At 35.4% G+C, this 15,742-nt stretch overlaps 1 protein-coding gene across 19 annotated transcripts in view; it reads left to right on the top strand.

Annotated features, from left to right (window-relative positions):
* GPHN (gephyrin) overlaps positions 1-15,742 on the top strand; it is a 313,923-nt gene that overhangs the window by 242,025 nt on the left and 56,156 nt on the right. For 7 of the 19 annotated variants that reach the window (XM_052782417.1, XM_052782414.1, XM_052782406.1 and 4 more), the window contains one exon: positions 14,908-14,970. The exons of the other annotated variants lie outside the window; for them this stretch is intronic. In XM_052782417.1, coding sequence (XP_052638377.1) covers positions 14,908-14,970 — 63 coding nt within the window. The remainder of the gene's footprint in view (positions 1-14,907; positions 14,971-15,742) is intronic. 19 annotated transcript variants of the gene reach the window in all.

Below are 15,742 nucleotides of genomic sequence, written 5' to 3'. Positions count from 1 at the left end.
TTTGTTCTCAAAAGCTTCAGCTTCTCAAGCAATCACTCCTAGCACTTCCTCATCCTTAGCAATAGAAAGGCTTTTTTCTAGTTTCAGTGTATGAAAAGGCAAAAGATCTTACTAAAAAGTTTTTAAGAAGAAAGATGCTTACCAGTTTTTCTGTCATAGATAAATGACACCAGGAGACAGTAGTTTTAAAGATAATCAAGTATGTGTTCTTAAAAGCACCTGATAAGTATTCTGCAGTTTGTTGTGCCTTGTTACTGTATTATATGAAAGCCTCACTGTTTTTATCATGATTGTCATCAAAACACCAATATGGAATAAATAAGTAATACTATACTCATACACATACAATTTTTTCTAAGCTAATACAGGAGCAAGAAATTAAGTTTAGTGCTTACAGATGCAAGACAAACACCATCCTCACTCAACCAGCCATTCTTCTGAATGATCTGTATGAAATTAAGAAAAAGCACTGGATCAACAGGCATTTCAGCTTGATGACACTTTGTTTCCAAAGAATCCAGCTGTGATAGTTCATATCAGCAAAAATGGTGAACATGCTCTTATGGATTATGAAGTAAATAAGCCACTTTCAGGGAAACTGGACTCTTCTTGCTTTACCTGCAACTTCAGCCATTTGTCCTTTTCTCATTCTGGAGGGATCACTGTCTTTGAAAGAAACACAAACCAAGGTATTGTGGCTGGTGACTGGTCAACGTGTATGGGTCTCCTGCTTGATCAGATTCCAAAAACTATTTTGCCTTCTCCGAAGCTATCAGGCTGTAGTACCGATTAGTGATCTTGGAATAGTTAGATTCTACTGCAACTGAAGAAGAAAATTGGAGTATTAAGTGCATGAAAACTTAGTGAACACTGCCCACAAAGGATGGCTTTGCAATTTGTGTTAAAGAGTCTGCTAGCTGAAGTATCAAGTTGGCACTGTGAGACTATACAAGCAATTTGTCCTTTATACTCTGTCCAAAGGGAAGATTTCATATCTGAAATACAGATAACCTGGCTGCCTGGTGAACCGGATCTTGTGATGCAGTAAAAAATTTCCAGCTGATCAGAATTTTATGCTTATGAAACATGCAGTGCAAGACCTAGACTGCCCTCTTTTAAACTGCAAACTGAAGGTGTAAAAACAATATGGATACGTTCTTCTCTGGTGGCAGGATAGCACCCTGTGTATTTTTGAACAGACCGTTTGAGCCAATGACAGATCTAAAGGAACAAATCAATTGAAACTGAAGATCTCTGTGGCAATTGTAGCTATTTGAAGAGGCAAGGAGGGATTGGAGATTTTCTGGGGTCCATAAAGGATTTGTAGTGTAGTTTCTAACTTTATAAGAGACACTTCATTCAGAAATACAGCTTAATGTAAGGATGCATGTCCAGCAATGTTCAATGTCCTCTGCTATTATTCTGGAAAATAGGAAAGCCTGCTATTAGTAAACAACATCCTGACCTCTAAATGATATGATAGAAAATCTCCCAAACTGAGGTGGTGTTAAATCGAGTCCAAAAGCCTGGTATTAGTTTTGAGCAAGGCGGGGAAAAGGAGTGATGTTGTATTGCATAATGTCCTATATCCAGAGGGAAAAAAGGGACACACCTTTGATAGGACCTCAGGGTTTTTTCTTGTGTCTACACCTATTTCTGTGGTTCTTATTCCAAGAAAATGTTTTTCTTAAGCTGACTCTTAAGCACCAAGTTCAGAGCTTCTTAATTTTATATGTCAGAGTCATCACCAAATGGCTTTGGACCTTCACAGGACACCAGCAACACACAGACAAGAGAAATGGAATCAGTGCTGTGGGAATTCAGCTGAACATGCCTTCTGGCAAAGGTCCAAAAAAAGATGAAAGAAAAGATAACCTGATGTAAACAATTTCCGAAATCTCTTTTTTGGAAATAGGCATTGTAGATTCATCATAAGAAATTTCCTTACAATTTTAATTGTTGAGAAGAGCTCTGGAATTGGATTAATTGGCACTCCTAGAGCTAAGATTGCCAAAAAGGGAAGTGAGTGTACTATCAGGGATTTTTTTCTGCTGTTACATAGAAGGTCTTTGATTGAAGAAATAAAAAATCTTCCAGCAGAAGAAGAATTTGAGTTAGAATTTGCTGCCTGATTTTTTTCATAGAAAACATCCTTGTAGAGGCTATTTTGCATCTCAGAGTCCAATAATTAGGAAAAGCTTCTTTCCATCTGTTCCTTTTTATTGTCACCATTTGCACTGGTGAAACTGTGGATGTGGTCAGCTGATGCCTATTTGAGAGGAATGAGCAGAAAGTTTTTAAAAACTTCTACTTACCTTTAGTTACAGAAAGGTTTTCATAGTTTGTTGAACTCCAGGCATTGTAGGGTAGTAGTACTATGTACCTACTTAGCCCCAGTCAGCACCTTAACAATTACACTTGTCTAGAATGAGGTGCTGTCTTTGGTTCAATTCATCTAAATCAAAGTGAGTTTCTTTAAAAAGTGATTCCCTTGTGGCAAGAGAAGTAAAGCTTTAATGCTCTAAAATGTTATAATGATAAAATATAAATTCATTTTCTCTTTGAATTTCACAATATGCAATAAATTTTTTCCCCCTTCATGAAAACCAGTTAGCTTCATGCTTGTAGTTTTTGTAAATGTTAGCAAAACCACTTAAATGTTTTTTCTAAGAGTAGAAATATTCATTAGGAATGATGCTGACTTAGCAGTTACGCAGTATAGTATGTGTGTAATATATCTATAATTTACTTATTACTCAGTTGTTACAAAACAGGGGTTTTTTTAATAGCAGTAGTTCTCTTAAGAAATTATTAAATCAGATTGGCTTCACTTACATTTTTAGAAGTACTATGACTTCAGCTTGTATCTTAAAAATACTGTACAAAATATAAAACTAACAGATTGACCAATAAACATTCATAGTCTCCTAATTCATAAAATTACACTTAAGTAGTATTATGCAATGGCCCCATTTTTTATCTTCATTTGTATCAGACTTTTTATTACCAGCATCAATCTCTCTCTCTCTCTTTCTCTCCCTCTCCTCTGGCTTCTGCATGTGCAATGTGTTTGGCTAAAGTATAATGAAGGAAATCTGTTGATCTGCTTGTTCAAAGTATAGTGGGTGGTGAAATGTTTACTGCAGTGCTATCCCCCGCTTTCTAAAAAAAAAAAGTTTTTCAAAGAGAGAGACACTCAGGTCTGTAACTTTTCATATGTTTTATTTAGCCTCATTGAGTGATTAGAACATGATGTCTTGTGTTGTGAAAGATCTGCAAAGTTTTATGTTAGTTCTCCCTCCCACAAAGTACATTGTTTCCATAAAAATAGTTTTGGAATATGTGTTGGCTGCATACTGATTGATGGGATTTGATTGTATAAGTAGCATTGTTAATAAAACAACAGAGACTTGTATTATCTTACCTGATAATACAAGAACAGAGGGACCAGTACAGGGAATTAAGTATCAGCAGTATTCAGAGAACAAGAGGAAATACTGTTTCCTGCAACAGGTAGTTGACTTCAGAAGTCTATTCAGAGACTGCAGGAAGATTTTTAAGTGCTCTAGGTTAAAGTATTCTATATAGTATACATTACAAAATGTTGTAAATAACCAAATCTTGTTCTTGAGTACTAAAGCTGGGTAAGAAGAATGTTTTGCCTTCTACATAGGCTAGTTTGAATAGAAGGCAGTGCTGAAAGACCGAGAACTGCTACTCTGACTTCCAGGTGTTTACCACCAGCATAGAACCTGGAATTCAATTTTAGGTACAGGCTGTTAAGTTCCACTGTTGATAACTGCTGTAAATCTGCACTACTCAGCACAACTGATTTGAGGATGGGTGGACCACTTATATAGGGAAGGGCAACAAAGCTGGTGAATGGTCTAGAGCACAAGCCTATGAGGAGCAGCTGAGGGAACTGGGGTGGTTTAGCCTGGAGAAAAGAGACCTTATTGCTCTCTACAACTACCTGAAAGGAGGTTGTAGCGAGGTGGGTGTTGGTCTCTTCTCCCAAGTAACAAGTGATAGGATGAGAGGAAACGGCCTCAAGTTGCACCAGGGGAGGTTTAGATTGGATATTGGTAAAAATTTCTTCACTGAAAGCGTTGTCAAGCATTGGAACAGGCTGCACAGGGAAGTGCCGGTTGAGTCACCATCTTTGCAGGTATTTAAAAAATGTGTAGATGTCGCTCTTAGGGACACGGTTTAGTGGTGGACTTGGCAGTGCTAGGTTAACAGTTGGGCTTGATCTTAAAGGTCTTTTCCAAACTAAACGATTCTATGATTCTGTCTTAAAGGCAGAGGGTACTACTGTTGACAGTCAGATTCAAGAGCATCCTTAATGTCTGCACGGTAAGTCCAGCATTTTGAATTTGCTGCCTACCTGCAAATTCTGCATCCAGGACTTCCAGAAGGCTTTTCTGGCTCCAAGAAGTTATGCCAGCTTCCTCGTGCTGGCATAAGAATGTGGCAACCCCTTATACATCATCATCCTTTTTTAAATTTGGTTTCTTACTCTTTTTTCTAAAATATTTCTCTCTAGATTTCTAACCAATGAGCCAATTAATGCAATTTTTTAGTTAGTTTATTCTGATATTGTAACTTAAAACTTTCCAGAAGTAGTTTGCCAGATAAAAAATATAGAAGAATTAATTTAACCATGATAATTGACTGTGCAATTGTCAAATAACAGAAAAGGTTTTCAGTTGATTCTTAGGCACCCCAGAGTGCTTTAATGTCAGTATAGTTTTTATAATTATGGAAATATTTTAATATAAAGGAAAAATCCTAAGTGAATATCCATATACAATGTCTGAAACTTGAATTGCATATTGTTAAAGGTCTGTCTCTAGCACTGTTTTTGAAGATCATTAGAATAACAGCAAGAAAAGTATGACATAATTCTAAGAAATGTAAATAGATTTGAAATACCGTAGGTGGTCTTTAGACTTTCAGGTATAATGAGTGAGTTACATGTTTTTGTTATTGGTCAGATTATTAGATTGGTTTTATACTCAGTATTTATGCCCTTGACTGTACATTTTTGAAAACATTATACACAAACCTGATCAGAGTGGCACAAAGTTTATATTTTGTTACATCTATTAACTTCTGTAATATGAATATATTCCATAAATAGGGAAAGCACAAACAAAATCAGTCACACATAATAATTTCTGGAACAGAATTTCCTTTTTCATTGCTTTTTCTTTTGTAAACTTTTCAGTCTATATATCAGCTGACATTTTGGTTTGGTTTTTTTTTCAATATAGAGAATTTCATTCAACCCTTACAGTCACAGGGTGACATAACTCAAGTGAAAAAGTGTTTCAGGAGATGGAAGACCATGACCAAGAAGAGTAGACCTGTGCCTTTATTTTCTCTAACATAAGATCACTCTCATGGCATAAACAAAGATTGCTCTTAGACAATTAAGGCTATGCCTTGGATAGGGGAGACAAAATGAAGTAAATGTAAGCAGTTCCTCTCCATTCTGTTCTCTGCTTTCAAGCGTAAGTCCAGCAGATAGAGAATTTGGTTCTTTACATCTGACATAAATATGCTGATCCATTGAAGAAAAATTGCTACATTAAATTGAGATTGCCTATCTCATTGCCTTATGAACCCCGTATGCTTTGTAGAGATGCTCTTTGAAATTTGAAATAATGTTTTTCCAAGTTAGCTCTGTTCGTTAGAGGGAGTGCTAAGGTTTTCATATTGTTTATGGACATGGCTTTAATTAACTTGCACTGTTCTTAACAAGATCCTCAGCTCGAAAACAGAAAAATATCTTGATTTAAAAAATATAGGTATCTGTGATATCTATCGTTCAGAAATAAATGGACATAACAGAGCCAATAAGGATCCACTAATCATTTGGGTTTTGTCCAATTATATTGGTACAATCTAGTCCTGGTTTTCTGTGTTATATTTTTGCAGTTGCTAATAGAACAATGAGTTTTTAAGTAAAATTAGAATTTGTAGGTATTTCTCTTTCGAACATGAACAAGAGGCCAAAGCTTTCTATTTGGCAATTGCCATTTAAAAAATTACATTTTTTCTATTGCATTTTGCTTTGCTAATAGTACTACCTTACTCTAGGTTTAAGAAAAATAAATGGATTAAAATTCTAACTGTTAGAGAAATATGGTTTCCTCAGTGCACATTAAAATGGAAAAATTTACAAAAAGCCAGTGAACTAGTTTTCTTATTCATAGAAAATAGCTTTACTAGTTCTATCTTCCTTCTTGTTATTAGGATCAGTAGCTGCACAAAATATCTTCTGTAGCGTTCTGTCTGCCATACCAGAATAGAGAACTGTTCTTGCTACAAAAACTAGACGCCATATCAAGAAAGGCACTCATGACAGCTCATGAGTGAAAGTATGGCAAAACTTCAAGTTACATCAGGAAGGAGAGTGCATTGCAATAATCTCGTCAAGGTATACATCAATAACTTCAATGAATGCAATCTTAGATATTTACAATAAAATTAATTTTTAAAGATGCATTAAGAAATGTTACTATATTTGTAGTTTAAATACAATTTATCTTTGTTTACCCACTGCTGAATCTCAGATTAGATCCATTATTAGTTCATACATTCAAAACAGAAGCAGAATTTTGCTTAATCGTACCACTTCTATATCCATGGTACTTACCTTGTGACTTCTGTCAAATAAAATTATCCCTTCATAAGTTTTCCACTTACTCTTTGGTTCTCTACTAATAAGTTCAGTTCAAGCACTGAGTTCATTTACAAAGAACTATTTAACATTCAGGATGGTGGTAAAAACTGGGATTTTGAATGGCATCTCATTTCATATTAAAAATTTTGGTTTAAACCTTATCTATTCGATTTATCAAACGTGTAATACTTATTTGATTTTTATTTTGGTAAATTGCTTCGCAGCTCTGCATTTATCAGAGAGAGAATAAATAAAATTCAAAGTGTCTATTAAGAAGAATAGGCACTAAGAAATTGAACGATAAAATCACAGCTATTTTCCAGATAATGTTATATACTTTTCTATATTCCAAAAATAAGTAATTCAGAAATAATTTCCATTCTTCCCCATTTGGAACTTTAAAGTTCTTTGCTTTTTGTTTCAAGTCATTATGTTTCAATTTTAAATGTCCATCTCTGAATTTTTCCCCTCCTTCTTCTTCCACGAAATAGGGAGACATTTCACCCTGCCTGATGGTAGAGATGTGCAATCCTTTATGAAATTAATTAGATCAAGTCAGAGAGCTATCAGTATCATTTTCCTTTTTATTGGTTATACTTTAGACTCATGTATGTAATCTACATTTGCATCTTGTCATTATGCAAAGGTTTTTTTCCATTTTCTTGTGCTGTACCACACCTTGAACTGTATGGCATCAAAACTGGCTTGATTAGATATAACTGTGAGATTTCCTTTCTAGACAACCACTGTTTTCTTTTTAAATCCAATAGCAAGCTGCTCACCAGCATACAATGTTTGGTATTTATTTGTTTGGGTTTTACTACTTAAATCAGTTTGTTTGAGAAGCCAGACATTAGTTTGTATTCTGTTACCCTAGTAATAACACTAAGTGCAGCTGCTGTCTAGGTTCAGCTCCCAAAGCAATCTAACTCTTCAGAATCAGCTTCAGTAACAGAATCTATGAAAAATTAGTCTAGAGTCTGAAATAGTAATAAATCAAAGTAGATCAAAGCTTCTGTTACATTGCTATTATGGTTTTTGGAGTAGTCACTGATGTAAAATGCCATATGTGTGATCTAATTTACATGTATCTCTAGTGGACAGTGTCTGTTTTAACACATGGAAATCAAATTAGATATACATAGCAACGTCAGTATAAGTAATGTATAGCTCAAATGTCAGTGGGTTCCCATCAGTGCTCCCTATGTTATCTTCCTGATTTTCCAGTTTTTCAAATGCAGTTTTGCAACGTGGAAAGAAGTTTTTTGCTAAGCATAATTACCATATAGTTTTTCATTTAAGAGCTAGAGGGGAGAAAGAATGTCCTTATTCACAGTATTTTCCATATCCCTTTCTCTTCTATGAATTTCCAAGATTCAGTGCTGCTAGAAGCCCAACCAAATTAATATTCTCTTTCTCAGGCACATAACTGCTGTGCGGAGGCTTGTGGTTGCCACTGTGCTGGACCTTGCACTCTGGACTGCCAAATTCAAGACAACACTAAAGGAATCTTATCCTTTCGAGCTTTTGAGGCTCAGAGCAAAATCCTAAATGTAAATCCTCTTCCTGCGTTTGTATTTCTGATTGCTTTCAAAGATCATTTCTAACTTGGGTTTGACAGTATAGTTCTCAGTGCAGCATTTGCTCGATTCCAGCCTCTCCTTTCCATAGCTTATGAACCCTCTGAAATCATTACATTATTCATCCACGATGAATCTGTTTTCACTTTAAGGATTCTCCTCAGAGGAATATAGTCTGTGTTTCTGTCTCAATTCAAAGCAGAAACCTAGCTCTTCATACAGTAAGTTCACTGTACTGGTATTTACTGCTCAGATGGATTCACACACTGAAGCTTTATTTTCCTTACAGTTGTTGCTCCCTGGTTTGAATTTGAAAGAGGTTTATTCATTTTTATATTTGAAAGTGTACCAGTCTGAGGTTTTGGCTGAATACTGTATACATCAGTGACTATAATATACACCATATATACGATCATCATTACCTGTATTTACTAGTTTTTGCTCTTGTACTGGAAGCCCTTCAGATCTGATGCTCCTAGCTCAAATAAAAATGTTAAGCTTAACCAAAGTCAACTACTTTGGAGTTATGCCAGTGCAGAAATTCTGATGGGACCACATGGGGAAATGTATGTTTTGTTTCTGCTCATACAGTTAAAAAAGTAGTCCAACCATCACTTTAGAATGATAATAACTATAGAAACGTCACACCAAAATTGCTGGCAAACACCAATGGGAAAAAGCTGAAACTTAACTTTAAAGATGCTTTAAAAACATAAGAAATTGGCGGATGGCCTTTTGTTGACTCTTTAGGCCTGAAGATTCACTGGTCAGTTGATTGATGGCTTTTGAAGCTTACCATTGTTTTGCTTTTGTTGTTACTGTTTTCATGTGTTCATATTCTTTTAACATAGAAATGCAAGGAATGTTACCTGTTTAGTCAGCTTCCAGGAAGATAGATTGTAAGCATGAAATACGGGTTGTAAGATTTGTAAGCAAGTGCAAGTTTGATTCAGAATCCTTTGAAGGTTAACGGAGGGATGCTTTTTTACTCCCACAGACCTTGGATCAAAGCGATGGAGGCCCCTAGGCCTCCAAACAGGTAGGAACAAAAGCAGCAGAAGCTAAAAGTTCCAAACAGGCCTCTGTCCCTTCCCCACCAACATTTATTCAGACATTGACACTAACTAGATAGTAAGAAAACTGAACTGAATTTCCCAGTTGTAGCAGATGGGGTGAATGGTGACTACAGCTATCCTGCTTTCAGTTCAGGAAACATAGCTGTCTGCTGGAACAGAAAACATGATGCCGTAGCAGAAAACCCTGAATGGGTACCAAGGAAGACTATATTGCATTTTCTGTCTCCATATTAATGCAAACTTCATGTTCCATGCTGAAAAAACTTCTTACATCATTTTCAGGGGTACTCATTTTCTGTCTGTCCTTCTTGAGACACATACTGAGTGATTTTCACATATGCTGAGCGCTCCAAATGCAGTTGAAATAAATGGCAGCAGAGGGACTTTGCATTCTGTAATCCAGCTGTAGATATGTCAAGTTAAATTTAGTCTAGATGTCTCTGGGTCTCAGTTTCCCATTTGTAAAATCAAGTCATTCCTCTGCTTCACAAAGATTTTGTAAAAATAAATTCCTTCATGTGTATTAGGATGTTTTACATTGTAGAACTAAGCACAACAGAGAAATTTATAAACAACTAAATAATTCCCCATTCAGAAGAGAGTTTGGATAATGTTTAGTAAGTAAAACATTAAACTAGTTTTTGAACAGGGAGATTAAAATGAAATAGCCTTATCTTGTCTCTTGCAGAAGCCCTGCTGAAAATAATTATGATGAAATCATAATGCTTACATGTCAAAGGAGAAATAAGTTGCACACATAATATTGATCTGATATGTCCTAAATGTTGTGTTTCACTTAAACTTGCCAATTTTGCTTGACTATAGTTGAATGAAGAAATTTTTAAAAATTCTGATTTTGAGGGTCACGCCATTCAAGAAAAAGAGTTTCCATTTTTTGCAGTAGTGGAAATCTCATTGTTTCAATGCTGCATTGCAATTGGCTTTTGCTGGGTCAAGAAATAGAAATGTGAAATAGTTGAAATTTCATTTAAAAGCAAAATACTTGTAATAGAAATGAAACTTTTTAAAATGTCAACCTTATTAGTGTATGTCAAGGGTTAGAGAGTAATTTATGGTGTGCTTGAGGACAAGAATTTCTATACATCACTTACGTATTTTTAGTCCATCTGATTGACAGCAGCTTAAAAAATGGTTGAACTAGAATGGACAAGGAGTTTAAAAAGTCTTAATGCTGGTCAGATAGGATATAACTCAGACATCTAGCACATACTTGTAAGGCTAAGTGATTCATCAATCAAATTGCCAGGCTGTGAGATTGTATGAAAATAGGCAAATGAATCCCATTTCTGTGGCAAACAACAAGGACAACAGGAATGTCTCTTGTATCTCTTCAGAAAGAAAATATTCTCTCTGCCTTTATTTACACTATCTATTTCTTAAACTGTAGAGTATTTCCAGGGCATTTGGGGAATGTTTAACATTCAAACAAATAAAAGATCTTGTTCACAGCTAATAATACAAGTAGTAGATGTTTTGATTTTCCCAAGTGCAGTGTTCCTAGAGATTTCTTGTGTCATACAAATCCCACTTGGATTCTGTTAGCACAGGTTAGAAGTACCTGCTGGAGTTTGTGCACAAATTATTTGGCAATAATATTTATGTCTTGATTTAATATGTGCTTGAGCTTACACAAGATGCGTGTCCTCTCCATACTTGGGAATTATAATTAATACTGCTTCTCTGAACAAAACCAGTATGATCTTGAATAAGCCCTGAACAGCCCCTAAAATATCACAGAAACGTGCTGTCTTTGCAGTGTTATTCATACAGCATATCTGTATGCTGTCCCATACTCTTAAGAACACAAAATCCAGCTCATTTTTTTCTCATACAAATGTAAACGTTTCATTAAAATTCCTCTGAAGAAATAAAACCTACTTCCTTTCTCTTTGCCTCTTTTTATTCTCAACTATCAAGCCTATGCTGCCAGTTTGTAGTAGCATGTTTGCTTTCCCATGAGCTTTCTGACCAGCGGTTTACTATTTTGTCTACTTTTTTGATGTATGTATCATAGTTCTTCCTGTTTTCTCATTCATTGAGGTGTTCAGCTTGCAATTTTAGTTGGTGTGTAAGATTTTGTTTGAACCCTCTTCTAGTAATGTTTTGATTTTGCATTTCCAGGACAAGGTCAGTTTCCGTTGAGAGATGACTAATCAACATCTTATCCCAGAAAACTGCCCTTTGCCTTCTCATTTCATTTTGTTCCAAATATTGGATAATATCTTTTTTTATACTGCTCCTGTAAAAGGAACCAGTTCAGCCCTCATGTTTCTGCAGTGTATTCATCAGTCCACTTCCACCGTCCTGTTTGAACAGTAGTTAGGATGAACCATAATCTGACCATAAAATTCCATATATGTGTTCATAGTCTACTGGGAAACAATTATTAAAATTAAATATATTTTTTATGTAAAGTGTAGGTGACTAGGAAAAACCTCAGAAAAGGGAACCCAATAATACATGGATGAAGACGTAAAGGCATATTCAAGTTTTGAAGATTACTTTTGTTCAGTGTCTAGTCTACCAAGGATAACACTTAATAAGTGGTAAAAATCTGCTCCTAAAATGATTTTGGCTTCAAATGATTTTTTGCTTATTTCTTCCCACTGACTCCATGTGAGTAATTCCATGTGTAGAATACTAACTACATCATTATTCATATTTAAATTTTGGTGGGGTGAATCCCACCAACAGTGCCACTCCCTTTTTAAATATGTATTAATGAGTAATGTCTGCTGCTATCAAATTCCTTGACCTCACTTTCCTTTCCCTTTCAGAGGTGTTCTCAGTGTAACAAGAAAAAATTATTCTGTATTTTTGAACTGACCTTAGTCCTAATTCAGATGGCCATACTCTTAAGACGTTGCATATTCAGCTCAGTATAAAAGTTCTTTTTGAATAGGAATGCATTCCTGAAGTAGGAAGATTGCATCTTGTAATAGGATTATTTAATCCTCAAATACTTTGTTAAATGTTTTCTGAGGTACACAATTCCAAATACACTTTTCCTGTGATTTTTTTTTAACCACTTCATTTTTATATTCCATATTAATTCAATCAAAGCAATTCTCTCTGTTCTTCTTAAAACAATTTTTTTAATGAAACCAACCAATGTATTTCATTACATTTTTCAATTTGCTCCTAGTTTAACCTTATGTATATTGCTTAGAATAACAGGCCAAAATCACTGTTTACAGTATTATCACACCAGTTTGAGACATTGTTATTCATGGTTTAGTTTTATTTTATGTATTTATTTACAGGTACTGATTAATGTATGTTGCACTCTTAGGGGGGAAAAGGTGTTTTAGGGAAGAGACACCGTGCAAACCCCTACAGTTATAAATCAGATCATATGTGATTTGAAATCTATTTAAAGCAGGCAAGTATGTGAGAGACCATTTAAATGGCATGTGCACAGAGTATATTGTGCAGAACTCAGATCATGTAATTACTAATAAATCACATGTAGAAAAAAAGCAGCAGCAGCGTACTTTCCCACATCACAGAGAATAGATTGTCATCATAAAACTGCTGAAGTTTAAAGGAGAGGTTATATGAGTTATGCACTTTGTCACTGACAGTAAGTTGTAGTAGGTGCAATACCTCATGAACAGGCCTGCCTGGTATTCTTGAGACAGTTAGAGGAATAGAGTTCTTAAGTTGTTAACGGCTGCTGTGCTTTGCATACCCTGCTTCCTTCATTACAGCTTGGCGAACTCATTCCCTTTGCTGTACCTTAGTCCTCTGTGTCTGTATGTATGTTTGGGTTTCTGCTGGTGGTTCCACATTCTGCATGCTTTCCTAAAAGTGGAGCAGTGTGCTTTCCCATATACAATAAAGATCATGGGTTAGCCTCCTACAGGCTCTGTGTTCCTGAGAAATGGGTTCTTTCTGTTGGTGATAACTCATGTTTTGATGTCATTGTTCTGAATTGTTCTTCATGTTGTAAAATTGAGTTGAAATATACTCCCGTAAGAGTTAGCTTTTCATATTGGGCTGGAAACTCTTCATCTTTGTGTAGCAATTTGTTTTATTATAACCAATGGCTTTTAATTGTACCTCCCATAATGAAGAGCTGACTTAATACTCTGTGCTAATCTTGTTATGACTTTAAAAAGGTAAGTAATTTCTCTAACCATTCCTAACAGTCATGGTAAAGTGTTAAAGGGTTTTTCAATTTTCTTTTTTTCTTTATTTTTGACGTGAATTTTTTCACTTGTAGCATGAACTTTTCTTTGTGTCTTTTTTCTGTTTTTCTTGTAGAAAAATTTTCGTGGACTGATTTTTATTTGCAGCAAAACATACCATGTAGATTTAAATAAATCCAATTTAATACAGTCATCTATTTCATTTTTCAAACCAGTCATGATTGACAGATAGAAATTGTCAGCAGGACTCTTTATTTTACCATTCCTTTAATTTATTTTTGAGTACTTTATTTCACATTCTATTTACTACTTCAGTCTATGGGAGAAAGCTTACTCTGCATTCCAGCATGATGAAATTATATCTTAAAGAACATAAAATCCAGTTTGCTTAAAAACCAGAGTAATGTGAATTGAATGCTTTGGGTTTGGTTACATTCTGCCTGAACTATGCAGCGGAATGGTACTGGCTGGTAGCCCACTGTATCTTCTGCCAAGGTACATTGTGAGCCAAGAGGCTGTAGAATGGACAAACAATAAATCTATACTTTCCCTGTGAAAGGAGAGACAGCCATAGGTTGTTATTTCTGTAACTACTTGTGAATGAGAAGAATTCTAGTAAATAATACTACTAATCGCTTGCCCCAGTCAGTCATGGTACTATATGCAATGTAATATGGATTCTTTACTTAGCAGTAGCTGTGAAAAGAATACAGATTTTTCATAAATGTCACAAATAACAAAGTAGTAAAACATACAAATAATGAATATGATAAAAGGCACTTAAAGCACATGACCCCATTTATACAAAGCTCCATTGCTGCTAAAACTGTATGTGTTAGAGAAGTGGTGGGTTTTATTCAAAATCATATTTTACTGCAGTTTTGTTTAAAAATAACATTTAGGATATCAATGTGCAATTCATATTAAACAAACAGAAGTTTTATGTAATAACTAATTTTGATGTCAGTTATGTTAAAACATGGTTTGTATTCTGCAGCTGTGAGCATAGGTTGGGAAACGATCAAGTCTAGCTGATCAAGCCTTTTATTTTATTATCATGGATTCCTCTTCCACAGCTGCTTTTAAAATTTGTGGGAAGCAAATTATTTCTCATACTGCATATGTTGCCCATCAGGTGAGTGATAACATGGAAACTGTAGGCTGGGTGTAAGAAATCAAAAAGGAAATTTAAAGTCCTCTGTGTGCACAGAATTAAAAAAATGACCTGTACGAGGCTGCGTGTGAAGCCAGCTGTCTTTTGTTACCATTGTCATTTGGACACTGTAAGAGCAAAACTTTGTCAGCACGTTTTTTATATTAGAAGATTTGATCTGCAAATCTCAGCTGCTCTGTTCATTATAAATCTCTTGTTTTTGTCCATACACTAGCTCCACTATAGGTTGGAAGGGCTTAAAGATGAACTGAGGAGGAATAGAGGCTACAACTCGAGAGTAACTATTACTGCTCAAAGGAGCTGTTTTCCATTCGCAAACATTGCTTTGCGCTATGGGTTTGGGCTCCTTCTGTTCCTCCACTTTGTTGAAGACTCTCTCTTGACTTCCATTTTACTTCTTTAGCACTGTCTTTGTCTGCTAACATTTTTCCTCCTTCTCTAGTAGCTTTTATCTGTGTCCTTTGGATCACATATTTTACTTGGTTTGTTTTAGTAGATTGTTTCAAATGTTTGTGTTTTGTATTTTTGGTTTTTTGCCTTTTTCTTTAGGACTATGTTATCTCACTGAGTTTCATTCCACAGTTTGCTGAATCGCTTGGTTATTTTGCAGCAGGCCCATTCCTCGTTTTCTCTTCATATGGTTTTCAGTGAGAAATAAGAGAGCCTCTTCCATTTTAAACAGTAGTCTTACACACATAGGCCCATGTCTCCTTTTGCACACACCATCTTCTGCCTTGCCACATCCATCCTGCTTCTCTCTTTCTCTCTCTCTCTCTCTGCGCCCCTCTCTGCCTCTCCCTCTTTTGTGCTTTCTTTCCTACCATTATACCATCTTTTTGGTCCAGAATTGTCCTTTGGTAAATTATAGGTAAATATTTACTTCTTCCAAAGAGAGTTCATGTCATGCCTTTGAAATCTGGTAAAACAACTCTGGGCCAAATTTGAGCATCATTAATATTTTGTTTGCAGTTTTCTTGTATAGTATTTTTAGTGGGAAGGAGGGAGGGTTTGGGTTTTTTCTGTTTGGTTTTTTTAAAACAACAGTTTTT

The sequence above is a fragment of the Harpia harpyja genome, chromosome 3 (genome assembly GCF_026419915.1).
Source record: "Harpia harpyja isolate bHarHar1 chromosome 3, bHarHar1 primary haplotype, whole genome shotgun sequence".
NCBI classification, from domain to species: Eukaryota; Metazoa; Chordata; class Aves; order Accipitriformes; family Accipitridae; genus Harpia; species Harpia harpyja.
This window is presented reverse-complemented; position numbering and strand designations above follow the sequence as displayed.